This window comes from Nerophis ophidion, linkage group LG14 (genome assembly GCF_033978795.1).
Source record: "Nerophis ophidion isolate RoL-2023_Sa linkage group LG14, RoL_Noph_v1.0, whole genome shotgun sequence".
Lineage (NCBI taxonomy): Eukaryota > Metazoa > Chordata > Actinopteri > Syngnathiformes > Syngnathidae > Nerophis > Nerophis ophidion.
Window position 1 is genome coordinate 31356309 of NC_084624.1, and position 15995 is coordinate 31372303.

Sequence of the window (15995 nt, forward strand, 5' to 3'; positions counted from 1 at the left end):
AATGCACAAGTGTATTAGGATACATTATCAACATCACCTTTATTAGCAACATAAGCACCATCAACATCCCCATCATGATCAACATCACCATCATGATGAACATCAGCATCTCATCATCATCAACAACATAGCATCAACAACATCCCCATCATGACCAACATCATCATAATCATCAACATCATCAACGTCATCTTCAGCAACATTAGCATCATCAGCATCACGATTAATGCCACAACCGTCAAGGGATCACCTAGTTCTCTTACGATGTATGATGGCTGGAGGGACAAAACTAGATATGTGCTTATATCATGTCGAGTGAATATTGATATCAGCCAATACTCAAGGCTCCAATATCTGTTTATATCGCGACACCCATAATGCTCACACAATTATTGATTGCATTTCTGCGAGGCTAATTACTTGTCAGCTATCGTTGCTATGGAAACGGTTTTATTTACATTTAGCCTATTTGTGTTTCACACTAAAAATGGCCGTGTCCATTGGTGCATTTTCACTTTGGAGAAGTTTGGGCACCTCTGCTCTATTCTGCATTTGATCATTAGGATCAAAACTCGTACATCGATTGTATTGTCATTTAATTACTCTTTTCTTTATGTTTACCAACACCATATTGTTTGTGTAGGGACTTTTTGGCGTCCACTAACCTTACATGCTACTCCTGCACGTCCATTGCAACATGCTAACCCAACAAAAGGGGCTCTTAGACGATAGACACTTTTACTGTATGGTGCTACACATTCACAAACTGTCCTCTTGAATGCTTGTGTGTTTGTCTCCTCCCGTCCCATCTGTGCTCCTCCATGCATGTCGATGTGTCTTTTAAGCTCTCTGAGATGTCCGCGTCATTGATGAGGGGGGAGTCCTGCTCCACGCTGAACACGCTCACTCCGTCCTCCACTTGCCCCTCACTGGTCGAGGGACACTACGACATCAGGTGAAAGCATTGTCAAACTACACATTTACATTTAATTGCCCGCCACAAATAAATTGGGACCATCTACCTGTTTGCCTTAGCTTATAAGCACATTATAATGGGACTGTCTGTGAATGCAGCTTGTCGTTACATCTCTGGAAAAAAAGGGGTGGTATGTATCATAACCAACTTTACAAACCTCATACGCACTTGGGCTGCCAGAGAAAAAGAAGACTAAGCAGGAGTGGTTAGTGTTGCCATTTTAAAGCCTCTGCCACTAAATGTAGCTAGTACTGTACTATAGACACATTTTTTTTCAAGTGGGTGTTATTGAGGCCTTTTGGAGACTCTGACTTGAAAGGGTACCGCTGTGGGTCCCTCCCTTCTGCCCCCTTCCAAAAGCACATACCGTCGTCCCTCGCCTTGTCACGCTTCAAATGTTGTCAATTAGAGATATAGGTATATATATATATATATATATATATATATATATATATATATATATATATATATATATATATATATATATATAAACCTCTTCTTACTCCTGCGTTTACCAAAGACATGCGGTAAAAGTAAGCATGCACTAATTATTTGAAAACCTCTTCTCACTCCGGCACTTACCCAAGGTATGCAGTAAAAATTTGAGTGTGATGTAAGCTTGGACCTTAAATCCTACTGAATAGCTCTTAATCTTCTTCCCTTTTTGTGATTTCAAATTACCGGTATTAAAATCAGCCTCCTTCATTTTGAAAATTATGACAGGGGAAGTGTCACTCGTGACATCACGAGTTTGACCAGGCGGTAATACTAAGCATGCGGCAATTATTTTCGGTAGAGCCCACATAAGGGCAAGGAAAAGTCACCCCAGTGGGACGTCGGTGACAGTGACAATGATGACTATGAGAACTTTATTTAAAAAAACAGCATACTGGCACCATGTACTTTCGACTTGCCAAATAAAACAAGGCAAGTGTTACAAAAAATTTTTTTTTTTTTATAAAGTGCACCATTGTCCTGCACAATAGCAATAATTTTGCTTAGGGGAATTTCAAACCTGTCTACTACCTATTCCAACCATTCTGCAATGTTGGATGCAGAATGTCTTTCCTCTAGTGGCATGGTCGTAAGGCAGATTGACTTCATGTTCCATTTCTCTCCAATGTAGTGGCATGTATTGCCGAGGTAGGCTACACTTGTCCACACATCAGTAGTGAGAGCAAGTTTGCTCTGGGTGGCTTTTATGTCAGTCTGCACAGCATGGAATGTCCGCTCGTACTTCCTCTCCATTAGTTTGGTAAAATGGTTCCTCAAGGGAAGAGTGTAACCAGGGTTGAGGACGTGAATCATTTGTCCAAAACCTTCATCCTCCACCATTGATAGTCGCCTCATGTCAGCTACCAACATATTCAGGTAGCATCAGTCAGTGCAGCCGCTTGCCGTGGTGTGCACACCTTCCTTTGTACCAAGTCGCTAATGCTGGCTTGTTTCTTTCTGAAATGAGAGAAACCATATTATGAACGTACATAGTAGCATCATTTACATGTAACTCAATACACACCCAGTTGATTTATTTAATCATTTCTGACAAATACACCACCACATTAAAAAACAGCTAAATTAAATAAATGGACATTGGAGTTGCAGAATACAATAATAATAACACAGAAATGTAACTCATCAGATCAAGACTGCATCAGATATAGTACACGTTTCTGTTGTGAATAATAAAGGACTCATTTTAGGCTACCTCTGAATCATAGCATGAAATATTCTAGCACCTTCATAACGTTTAGTCATACTAAACCGTCACTCAAGTCTAAATAGATTTATATAGCTTTATTGGGCCCGGCTACATCGATCCATTTTGAAACCAACCTGAGATATTTCTGTCTGTTACGTTAATTTCCAAATTGTTAAACGTGTGTTTTCTTTCTCAAAACGGAGTCAACTGTGCTGGAGACACATTATCAGCCCCGCGTTGCAACATAGACAAAACAATAACGTTACTCACAAAAAAGCTGAATTTATGAATGAATGTCAGTTGCCACTCATAACAACACAGAAAATGAAGTCGACGCACTATCCAAAAAGTTCCTAACACTCTGAAAGTTAATACACAACAGCTGCTGCTGCGCTGCCTTAAAAAAAAAATCTCCTCGTTATCAAAATATTAAAAACACACAAAGACGGACACAACGGATCAATGTACTCGGACTATAGACTTAAAAAAGTTACGTACCGTGAGTTCTTCCCTTCATCCATGGATCCTCTTCAGGTGCTGCCGAAGCAATGTTGTCCTTCGTGCCACGTATGCGAGGTCCATGCTGCTCATTTTGCAGGAAATGTCGTCTTTGAAGTCTTTAAAGTAAAATGTTCCGACACTTTAGACGACTTATGTAGTACACTTTTCTACATTGAAGCAACAACCTCGAGATGTTTCTCTGCTGAACTATCCGTAGTGTTTCCCTCCGCCATTTTTCGAATGTTTCCAAGCAAATGTGACTGTGTGGTCACGTGAGCTGCACATGATACATCATTGGCTGGCTTTCTGCCACCTCATGAGATGAAGCCTCAGCGCAGCCCTGGCGCTGTTTTGTACTGTTTTTGTACTTATTTTGATTATTGTTTTTCAGCTGTTTGTAAATGTTGCAGTTTATAAATAAAGGTTTAGGGGGGAAAAACAACCTCCGCGCATGTGCATTGCATACATCCAACGAATCGATGACTAAATTAATCGCCAACTATTTTTATAATCCATTTTAATCGATGTAATCGATTAGTTGTTGCAGCCCTACTTGAAAGTACCGTGGCCACTGATTGGTTAAGCTTCATTTCATGTCGAGAGAGCACTCATATTGTTGAAAAACCTATATAGAAAGCTATGAGCATATTTTTATTTACTATAGGTAACACGACGAGTTGAGTTTATACCAAAAATTTCTATTTTGATTTCATCTGACCACATGATATTCTCCTAATCCTCTGCTGTATCATCCATGTATCCATTTTGGTATAAACTCAACTCGTCGTGTTTGGAGGAAGAAGAATACTGAGTTGCATCCCAAGAACACCAAACCTACTGTGAAGCATGGGGGTGGAAACATCATGCTTTGGGGCTGTTTTTCTGCTAAGGGGACAGGACGATTGATCCGCGTTAAGAAAAAAATGAATGGGACCATTTATCGTGAGATTTGGAGCCAAAACCTCCTTCCATCAGTGAGAGCTTTGAATGGTTGACCAAATACTTATTTTCCACCATAATTTACAAATAAATTATTTAAAATTCCTACAACGTGAATTTTTGGATTTTTTTTCACATTCTGTCTCTCACAGTTAAAGTGTACCTATGATGAAAATTACAGACCTCTGTCATCATTTTAAGTGGGAGAACTTGCACAATCGGTGGCTGACTAAATACTTTTTTACCCCACTGTAGGTTGAGAATTGATACATTCTTGTTTTTACATAGTAAATTGTTCTTGTTTTTGTTGTAGACACACTGAGCCCGGTTCAGGAGCATCCACCCCTGATCTGGACCCGTTCAGCCCAGTGGACAGAAAGAAGGCTCTCAAAGGCTGCAGCTTTGTTCCCGATATACAAGAGATCCGAGTCAGGTAAGGATTACCACGCGCATCTTTAAATGTTTATGTGGCTAAAGGCTTCATTTAAATGCGACCCATCATCTTGTCATCAGCCCCATCGTGTCAAAGAAGGGCTACCTGCACTTCCTGGAGCCGCACACCAGCGGCTGGGTCAAACGCTACGTGGTGGTGCGCCGGCCCTACGTTTACCTTTATCGCAGCGAGAGAGACAATGTGGAGCGAGCCGTCATCAACCTGTCGTCGGCCAAGGTGGAATACAGTGAAGACAAACAGACCTTGCTGCGGGTACGAGCAAAGCGTCACACGATTCCTGCCGTTTATTTGACAAAAGTACCACCTCTGCACTGCGTCTTGTTTGCAGACCCCAAACACGTTCACCGTATGCACCGACCATCGTGGGATTCTTCTTCAAGCTAACAACGACAAAGAGATGCATGACTGGCTTTATGCCTTCAATCCTTTGTTGGCGGGTACCATTAGGTGAGTACTGGAAGAACAACTTGACCAACGTTAATTTAAAAAACAACAACATAAATCTGAATTAGCCAAATATTATTGTATAAACTGCAATTTTCATTTTATTCCCCTTATTAGACTGATGAGAACTTTTACAAGCTTACTTTTACCACACAATGTTAGGTGACCCTGCATAATGTATTGTTCTTTACATACCTGGGCTGGTTCTAATAATTCAGTTTATTATTTTCATCATTCATTATACATGTTCCTAATATTTTTGACCAACGTAAATGTCGCTGAGATGTGTAATATAAATATTTACTGATTCATGGTTAATTTTTGTAACATTTAAATACATCCTTCTAGATTTAAAAGAATATATATTTCCAGTTATCATATTTATTAAAATATATATGCAATAACCGTCTATTGATTTAAAGGTTACAGGCTGCATGGTTAAATCATATTCAATTGTTTGTATTGTTTTAATACGTAGTGTAGTAAATCTTTTTTTAAATGGATATTTCCAGTTGTTACACTTTTTTAAAATATATGATCAGTATTATTTTATTTTTTTAATTTAAGTTTGCATGGTTAATGGCTAAATATTATTCCATCTTATATAAAATTTTAATGCATGGTTCTAAATTTTCTAAAATTATATTTAATGTTATAGTATTTATTAGAATACCAATTTATGTGCAATTTAACATTCATTGATTTAAGGGAAATGTACATTTTAATGTATGTTCTGACTATAGATAGTAAATGATTGTGGATGGCTTGGTATTATTTATATGTTTAAATATTTATATTTATATGTTTAAATATTTATATTTGCATTATCTAATGTTAATAGCCAGTAAATATTTAGTTTTAGTAAACCACATTGAATGGTTTTGTATTATTTACTGTATATGTTTATGTATTTGTAATATTAGCATTATTTGATCTATTTTTTATAGAATGTGCATTATTTTAAATAGTCTATAATCTATAGTCTAAATACAGGTATTATGTGCTATATTTAAAACATGTATGTGCATTATATTATTTCAATTACATATTGTTAGTAAACCACACTGTTAGTAAGCCACCACACTGGTTTGAATGTTACTTAGATAATGGGTTTCACTATGTAAAGTGCTTTGAGTCATCAGAGAAAAGCACTATATAAATATAATTCACTTCACAGTGGAAGTTTAATATACATGTGAATGTACCTATAATATTAGCTTTATTTCATATTACTTTTTGATAATATGTGTCATATGTCTTAATAGTTTATATTTTCCATATGTATGTGTAAAACTAGCATTTATTGATTGAAGTTCCTGACTATATACTGTACATTTATCAAACAGTGGTGGACAAAATGCCATTATATTAAAAATAATACTCATATGTTTTTTTGTGTGTGTGTGTTTTTTTTTTCCGCAGGTCCAAACTATCAAGAAGAAAGTCTCTCCAGTCAGTACCGGTTGCCCAGAGGATGTAAGAATAAAAGGGGCCTTTAGTGACAAATGATCTACTGTACACACCCACGCAGACACACTCACACAAACTATACAAATCACTCGCCTACCCTACCAACCACATAAATACACTTCTACATAAAGCAACATTGAAATAACCTATACACACACACACACGCACCCACACACACACACACGCACATTGATACACACACACACACATATGTGTGTGTATATATATGGTTATATATATATATATTAATAAATATTTATATATAAATATATACATATATACACATATGTATATATAAATATATATATATATATATATATATATATATATATATACATATATATATATATATATATATATGTGTATGTGTGTGTGTGAGTGTATATTTATCCATCACTCAATAGTTAACTGTTAACAAGCCTGCATGGTGACCAAGCAGTGTGTATTCATATCCATGTGCCTCCTGTAATCCTCCAGTTATTGTCGTTAAACTGACACGAGCCACATCCATTTTTACACAGCAAACATCCAGTGGGGGGGAAGGTTTCTCCGCATTTTAAGTGCAGGGCAGGGATGCCAGTCTTGGTATTGTGCTGTACTTGCTTCCCTGTGGAGAGAAAACGTGTCATTTTAAGTAGCATGCAGCATTATTAAGGTCTACTCTCCTTTTGTTTTGTTGTTTATGTGAAGCTGAATATGAGCGAAAACACTATTGCCTTCACAAAAAAACAAAAAACATCCCTTCTGTATATTATTAATTGTCGCGTTATACTTTTATTTACTCTTGAATAACTGACCAGTTTTGTTGCACAGCACTTATGACCCTCGTTGAGTTGATGTGTTGCATCATTCACTTGGTTGTTGTATAACCAAAGCCTTGTTTTTATTATATGACCAAACCTGCGCCGCTGTAAGGATCCGATTTAAAGACCCAACAGCCATGTTCAAACCTCTATACTGGAATTGGTATACGTGTGAATATGGTGAGTTATGTGTATAAATTGTATTTCACGCCCAGGTGCAGGAGATGAAGGAAAACGAAAGAATAACTGCATCAATTGGAGGAATGTTTGCAATGATGTAAAGGTAATTTTTGTATTTCAAGACAAATAAGTTGAGCCCGAGCATCGAATGCTCGATTCTGATTGACATTTTTATGACCTGCATTTTCTAGCATTTTTCAGACCTTTAACATGCATGAGAATTTACCAAAGTTTGCAAGCGCATCAGACTTGGTGAAACGTTTTATATTTCAGCATTGTGTTGACAGTTTCCCAGATTGTCATGAAATTATGTCATGGCAGGACACCGGAAAAAGTTTCAAAAAGCCCATATTTGAAAACAAAAATGGCCATTTTGGTTTAAAAAGACCATTTGGAGCTAAAAACCTAAGCCAGGGATATTCAACTCAATTGTTATGGGGGCCACATTTCCCTAAAGCTAAGGACTGGGGATGTCACTGTTTGTCTTATTTTTTAATATTCTGGAGAACCAGTGTCCTCTACAGTAAACATTTGAGTTTGTTCAATTAATTTTGTCAGAGTTACAAGAACATTCTGTTGTTTTTAAGGACCTTCTGCATAAAAGCTAGTCAAAAATTATCTCTATCACAGCACTCTAGTGTTTTTAAGAATTCACTGCATAAATCCGAGCTTCTTACAATATCTTTTTAACCAAAACAAACCAGGTGAATAGCCCGAATTGTGAAAAAGAGAAGACCTAAAACAGAACATTGATGAACACCTACAGTATAACTAAAGAAGTTGAACTAATGACTACTGCTGGGGTCGGCAACCAAAAACGTTGAAAGAGCCATATTGGACCAAAAACACAAAAAACAAATCTGTCTGGAGCCGCAAAAAATGAAACGCTATATATAAGTCTTATAATGAAGGCAACACATGACGTAAGTGTCTATATTAGCTATAATAGCCTGCTATCAAAATGACTGTCGCAGGCTGAAGCAAATCTTCGTTGACAGAAATGTTGAAATGTAATATTTATTCTACACATTTTTACAACTTTACAAACCATTAGTAAATCAGAGGCTACCGAGAAGGTGAGGAATCTCCTGGAAATGACTGGCTTTTAATGGCCAAAGGTATAGATGTGTGTGTCCAAGTTAAAGGAAACGGCAGGCTGTCTTCTTTTAATAGATTTATTACAATCTTTGGCAAGCTAGGTAACGTTTGCTGTGGTGTGGAACAACATGGCACACAAACAACTATCTGAAATGCAGCCAATATTACATACACAGATAATGTTTCATGAGACATGCATAACTAAAATATATACAAAGAGGATAAAAGTAAATGATATTAAATGAGCTCAAATATACCTACAAATGAGGCATAATGATGCATTATATACAAAGATCTAGCCTAAATAGCATGTTAGCATTGATTAGCTCTCAGTCATGCATTGACCAGATATGCCTGATTAGCACTCCAACAAGTGAATAACATCAACAAAGCGCACCTTTGTGCATTCACACACAGCATAAAAAGTTTGGTGCACAAAATGAAACACATAAGGAATGGAAGATTTTACATGTAAAAAAACAGTCCACTCTATGGTGAGATCAAGAACCGCCGAAATTGGTAAGACAAAACGATGTTCACCAAATACTTTCATCAGTGAAACATACACACAAACGTATTAAACAGTGGACTTTCTAACAATTGGGAAGGTTTGTGTCATATTTGTCCTCAAACAAAAAAACATACTAAAACAAAAAAAGGAATTTTCCCACATCTTTTTCCAATTTTCAATCCTTTTTAAAAAAAAAATGCTCTAGGGAGCCACTAAGGCGGCACTAAAGAGCCGCGGGTTGCTGACCCCCGGACAACTGACTGAGGTAAATAAGCTCCAGCGACACCTTAGTTATATAAATCACATGGCAATCCAAAAAATGTAAAAGGACTTAAAGCGGTACCTTGAGGAACGCCTCAGTTATTTAAGTTTGGATCCCAGTGTTCTTTGTTTGCAAGCTAAGTTAGAATGTCAATGCAAGGATCTGCTAATGTATTCACACTGGTCCAAGTTCCTTTATATAACAGGAGCAGGCTAATGTTTTGGGGAATTTGCTGCAAAAAAGGTTTCTGCCAAGTTTTGAACCGGGCAGGTATGGTGTCATTCCCAGGCCGGAATAGTTGAACAGCCCTGGTTTAGGCACTTTGATTAAATGAGCCCTAATTTTAATCAGGGATAATAAAATAATGGGTGATGATAAACTGCGAAGGGTTCTACGGAGGAAGAGTTATCGGAGGAACTGCTCCACAAAGTCCGACTTCTCCACTATGGCACCCTAAATAGTTCTGTATGTCCCTTCTTCACTCAATCAAGGTGGCATCTAATCTAATCGTTGCGAGTCCATCAGCTCGCCAAAACCCTGATTTGCGTTGGGATGCCTAGCTGTTTTTGTTGACCAACCGTGACTCTCCTAGTTGTGCGTGAATACTTTCCACATTTTCCTGTAACAGCTTATAAGGATGAGGTCATATCCCCACTGGTAGCAACATAAAGCAGATTCAAATGGACCTGTACTGATTTGTAATGCGTGAGCCTGTCCCTTAATGATCATTTAATAAGTATTTCAAACAAAAACATCGTGATCCCCCTTTCTGTGAATTGGTGGCGTTTGAATAACAAAATGTAGAGTGTGACAATGTAACGCTTCACGTGTTTATTATGTCTACTGTAACCAATTTATCATGACGTCACGTTTAACAGTTTTGTTTGAAACCTTGTCTTGTTGCTTTTTTTTTTTTTTTGCAAGAATTCCTACTAAATTCTGCTGAGCTCATTAAAAAAGAGGGCTGGTTTATCCACCGCCTCTTTTCATGTGTAAGACTAACTTGTATGTAAAGTAAGCTGACATACTAAATACTATGACTTTTATAAGCTCTCATCAAAGCTCCGTCGTATGTAGCCTGTAATGTAGGGTATATCGTTGCTCCGCTAAAAAGCCACATTGTTTAAAAAGAAAAAGTCCAAATCTGCTTATTAGTAGTTTGCTGCACCACGATGACCCGAAACTGTCCCTAAAATGTCAGAATATGTTTGAAAAAAATAAAGCATGTGGCCTGACAGCCATTTGTGTTGTTTCCTGTTTGCGAGCTCCGGGCCAACCAACCTGTTGAGCCACGCAAGCTCGTTTAGAACCATGGAAATGTAGGAAACGTAACAATAATGTCATTTTTTTGGTCATGTTTTGGGTCATCTCACTGCAGTCACATTTTATTCTATAAAAGATGTCTGTAAAGCTGTATTTTTTTGAGGTTGTGAGGGTTTTAGAATAGAATGCACTATTTAGGTGTACTGATGCACATACCTGGCTTTATTCAGTATGAATTCATAAGAATTGACTTTCCCATCATGCAATGCTTTGTTTACGTTGCTTCTTAGCACTGGATCGCAGCATGCAGGTCCGCTCGCTCGTATATCAGCATCCTCCCCCTCCTCGCTCTCTCCTAAATACCGGTGTAAAGTTTATTGTCATTGATGATCTTTGTAATGAAACCTTCCTCTTAGCTGTGTATTGTATATAAACGACGCTCGTCGGGTCTCTCTGAACAAATGCTATTACTGTATCTCTCTCTCTCTCCTCCACTGTATTTCACCATGCATTCATGACAATAGAAATAGAAATAACTAGCTTGTTGCAAGTCTCGCGGGGCTGATTGCGGATCAGTTTTGTCAGCGCAGTCAGGCCCGCATCTCACGTTTATCTTTTCATTGTTCTGGAGGTTTCTCTGCCGTGTGTGTTGACACCTAACTAATGTTGTTTGGAGGTGGGGTGGGAGCAAGACAAATAAATAAGTGTTGAACATGATTGAATTGTATCATTATTGTGGTTTGGTGTAGAACTGTGTCTGGATAATACTCTGCTTTTTGGTTATTCAGTTACATGCATGCCAAACTAATGTCTGTGAAGGATGCACCGAATGAAATGGCAGTTGGGTATGCATTTATTTATTTATAAAACCCAAAACCAGTGAAATTGGCACATTGTGTAATTTGTAAATAAAAACAAAATACAATGATTTGCAAATCCTTTTCAACTTATATTGAATTGAATGGACCTCAAAAACAAGATATTTAATGTTCGAACTGAGAAACTTTTTTTGTGTGCAAAAAATCATTAGTGAAGTCCTGTGGGGAGTGCTCAGAGAGTATGAGGTATCGGACTTTCATATTGTGGCGGTTCGCTCCCTGCACGATCAGTGTCAGAGCTTGGTCCGCATTGCCGGCAGTAAGTCGGACACGTTTCCAGTGAGGGTTGGACTCCGCCAAAGATGTCCTTTGTCACCGATTATGTTCATAACTTTTATGGACAGAATTTCTAGACGCAGTCAAGGCGTTGAGGGGTTCCGGTTTGGTGGCCGCGGGATAATGTCTCTGCTTTTTACAGATGATGTGGTCCTGATGGCTTCATCTGACCGGGATCTTCAGCTCTCACTGGATCAGTTCGCAGCCGAGTGTGAAGCGACCGGAATGAGAATCAGCACCTCCAAGTCCGAGTCCATGGTTCTCGTCCGGAAAAGGGTGGAGTGCCATCCCCGGGTTGGGGAGGAGACCCTGCCCCAAGTGGAGGAGTTCAAGTACCTAGGAGTCTTGTTCACGAGTGGGGGAAGAGTGGATCGTGAGATCGACAGGCGGATTGGTGCGGCGTCTTCAGTAATGCGGACGCTGTATGGATCTGTTGTGGTGAAGAAGGAGCTGAACTGGAAGGCAAAGCTCTCAATTTACCGGTCAATCTACGTTCCCATCCTCACCTATGGTCATGAGCTTTGGGTCATGACCGAAAGGATAAGATCACGGGTACAAGTGGCCGAAATGAGTTTCCTCCGCCGTGTGGCGGGGCTCTCCCTTAGAGATAGGGTGAGAAACTCTGCCATCCGGGAGGAACTCAAAGTAAAGCCGCTGCTCCTCCACATCAAGAGGAGCCAGATGAGGTGGCTCGGGCATCTGGTCAAGATGCCACCCAAACGCCTCCCTCGGGAGGTGTTTAGGGCACGTCCAGCTAGTAGGAGGCCACGGGGAAGACCCAGGACACGTTGGGAAGACTATGTCTCCCGGCTGGCCTGGGAACGCCTCGGGATCCCCCGGGGAGAAACTGGACGAAGTGGCTGGGGAGAGGGAAGTCTGGGCTTCCCTGCTTAGGCTGCTGCCCCCGCGACCTGACCTCGGATAAGCGGAAGAAGATGGATGGATGAATGGATGGAAAAATCATTAACTTAAAATTCAATGGCAACAACACATTGCAAAAAAGTTTGCACAGGGGCATTTTCACCACTGTGTTACATGGCCTTTTAACAACACTCAGTAAACGTTTGGGGACTGTGAAGACCAATTTTTGAAGCTTTTCAGGTGGAATTCTTTCCCATTCTTGCTTGTTATACAGCTTAAGTTGTTCAACAGTCTCTGTTGTGGTATTTTAGGCTTCATAATGCACTACACATTTTCAATGGGGGACAGGTATGGACTACAGGGAGGCCAGTCTAGTATAAGCACTCTTTTAATATAAACCACGCTGTTGTAACACGTGTCTTGGCATCGTCTTGCTGAAATAAGCAGAGGCATCCTTGATAACGTTGGTCGGATAGCAACATATGTTGCTCCAAAACCTGTATGTACCTTTCAGCATTAATGGTGCCTTCACAGATGTGTAAGTTACCCATGCCTTGGGCACTAATACACCCCCATACCATCACAGATGCTGGCTTTTGAACTTTGTGCCTATAACAATCCAGATCATTCTTTTCCTATTTGTTCCGGAGGACACAACATCCACAGTTTCCAAAAATAATTTGAAATGTGGACTCGTCAGACCACAGAACACTTTTCCACTTTACATCGGTCCATCTTCGATGACCTTGGGGTCTACGCAGCCGGCGGCGTTTTGGGTGTTGTTGATAAATGACTTTTCGCTTTGCATAGATGAGTTTTTACATACACTTTCAGATGTAGCGACCAACTGCAGTTACTGACAGTGGTTTTCTGAAGTGTTCCTGAGTCCATGTGGTGATATCCTTTACACACTGATGTCGCTTTTTGATGCAGTATGTGCATTCAATGGTACGTGCAGTGATTTCTCCAGATTATCAGAACCTTTTAATGATATTACAGACTGTAGATTTTAAAAATCCCAAAATTATTTGCAATAGCTTGTTGAGAAATGTTCTTAAAGTGTTCAACAATGTGCTCACACATTTGTTCACAAAGTGGTGACCCTCGCCCCATCCTTGTTTGTGAATGACTGAGCATTTCATGGAATCTGCTTTTTTACCCAATCACGGCACCCACATTAGCCTGTTCACCTGTGGGATGTTCCAAATAAGTGTTTGATGAGCATTCCTCAACTTTCTCATTTTTTTTGACACTTGTGCCAGCTTTTTTGAAACATGTTGCAGCCATCAAATTCCAAATGAGTTAATATTTGCAAAAAATAACGTTTTCTAGTTCGAACGTTACGTATCTTGTCTTTGCAGTCTATTCAATTGAATATAAGTTAAAAAGGATTTGAAAATCATTGTATTCTGTTTTTATTTACCATCTACACAACGTGCCAACTTCACTGTTTTTGGGGTTTGTACTAAATAAACAGCATTTTAGGTAATTTGGTCATTACACAGTGGTACCTCAGAATACTTGTGCACTTTGTCAGTGTACGAGCTGTCTCTTGGCTAATTGTTGTGCTGTGCTTTAAACCCGTAAGAAGAGCAGTTGGAGCGTAGCACTGTTACTCTGCATTGTACAGACGCAAAAAACTTCACCAGCCTAAAATGTTAAAATAATATTTAAACTGCGGACATTTGTTAATCAAAATATGAAGAAGCGCCTGTTTGATGGAGAAGCATGTTTTCATACATGTTTTTATTGAGGGCCAGATCGCAGTTATGGTTGCCCTCAGAGGGCCGCTTTTAACAATGAATAATATAAAGTATGAATATATATAAAACCTGTGTATAATTTGTATGTATTTGATTACTATGTCTTTTTTTACGTACGCTGTACAAAACCAAATCTTTAGCTTGTACAGTATAAATCTGGCAGCTCAGTCGCCACAATTTTGCCGTAATATTAGCAGTTTTTTTTGTTTTTTTACAGCATATAAAACAAAAAAATACATGAAATTGAGGTATCACTGTTTTTCTTTACATAAAAATTCATGAAAGTTTTTTATACTGTAAAATCTACGGTTATTGTGTTTTGTAGTGTATTATTACTCTATATTTTAAGTGGATTACAGTGTAAAAAAATGTTACTGTAACATTTTTACATGAACAGTTGACTTGCTTTGAAAATTTTATTATTAGAGCTGAATTGAGTGTAAATATATGTAATTAACTTTTTTTGTGATACATTTATTAAGAAAAGTTAAGGTACTTTATTTACACATATTATTTCCACGCTTTCGGGTGGCCACACAAATTTGATGTGGTGGGCCAGATCTGGCCCCCGGGTTTTGAGTTAAACACCATTTGATTTTTTCAAGGTACGCACTTTCATGGAAGAACCAATTAAAGTTGTATCTTGAGGTACCGCTGTTTATTTTAAAGTGTTTGTCCTTTTTAATGAGCGAAACTACCCAGTACAGAACTTCAAATAAAAGAGACAATTTTCAATTTAACTTTTTTTATATACAGTGGGACAAAAAAGTATTTAGTCAGCCACCGATTGTGCAAGTTCTCCCACTTAAAATGATGACAGAGGTCTGTAATTTTCATCATAGGTACACTTCAACTGTGAGAGACAGAATGACAAAAAAAAATCCAGGAATTCACATTGTAGGAATTTTAAATAATTTATTTGTAAATTATGGTGGAAAATAAGTATTTGGTCAACCATTCAAAGCTCTCACTGATGGAAGGAGGTTTTGGCTCACAAAATCTCACAATACATGGCCCCATTCATTCTTTCCTTAACACGGATCAATCGTCCTGTCCCTTTAGCAGAAAAACAGCCCCAAAGCATGATGTTTCCACCCCCATGCTTCACAGTAGGTATGGTGTTCTTGGGATGCAACTCAGTATTCTTCTTCCTCCAAACACGACGAGTTGAGTTTATACCAAAATGGATACATGGATGATAAAGCAGAGGATTGGGAGAATGTCATGTGGTCAGATGAAACCAAAATCGAACTTTTTTGGTATAAACTCAACTCGTCGTGTTTGGAGGAAGAAGAATACTGAGTTGCATCCCAAGAACACCACACCTACTGTGAAGCATGGGGGTGGAAACATCATGCTTTGGGGCTGTTTTTCTGCTAAGGGGACAGGACGATTGATCCGTGTTAAGGAAAGAATGAATGGGGCCATGTATCATGAGATTTTGAGCCAAAACCTTCCATCAATGTGAGGTTTGAATGGTTGACCAAATACTTATTTTCCACCATAATTTACAAATAAATTCTTTAAAATTCCTACAATGTGAATTCCTGGATTTTATTTTTCACATTCTGTCTCTCACAGTTGAAGTGTACCTATGATGAAAATTACAGACCT

General features: G+C 38.6%; 1 protein-coding gene across 22 annotated transcripts in view; it reads left to right on the forward strand.

Moving 5' to 3' along the window:
• kif1ab (kinesin family member 1Ab) overlaps window positions 1–11320 on the forward strand; it is a 59759-nt gene extending 48439 nt beyond the window's left edge. For all 22 annotated transcript variants that reach the window (XM_061920396.1, XM_061920395.1, XM_061920400.1 and 19 more), the window contains 5 exons: window positions 846–955; window positions 4432–4551; window positions 4632–4824; window positions 4901–5019; window positions 6439–11320. In XM_061920396.1, the coding sequence (XP_061776380.1) occupies window positions 846–955; window positions 4432–4551; window positions 4632–4824; window positions 4901–5019; window positions 6439–6496 (600 nt within the window). In that variant the 3' untranslated portion in view covers window positions 6497–11320. The remainder of the gene's footprint in view (window positions 1–845; window positions 956–4431; window positions 4552–4631; window positions 4825–4900; window positions 5020–6438) is intronic.
• Window positions 11321–15995: the final 4675 nt, after the last annotated feature.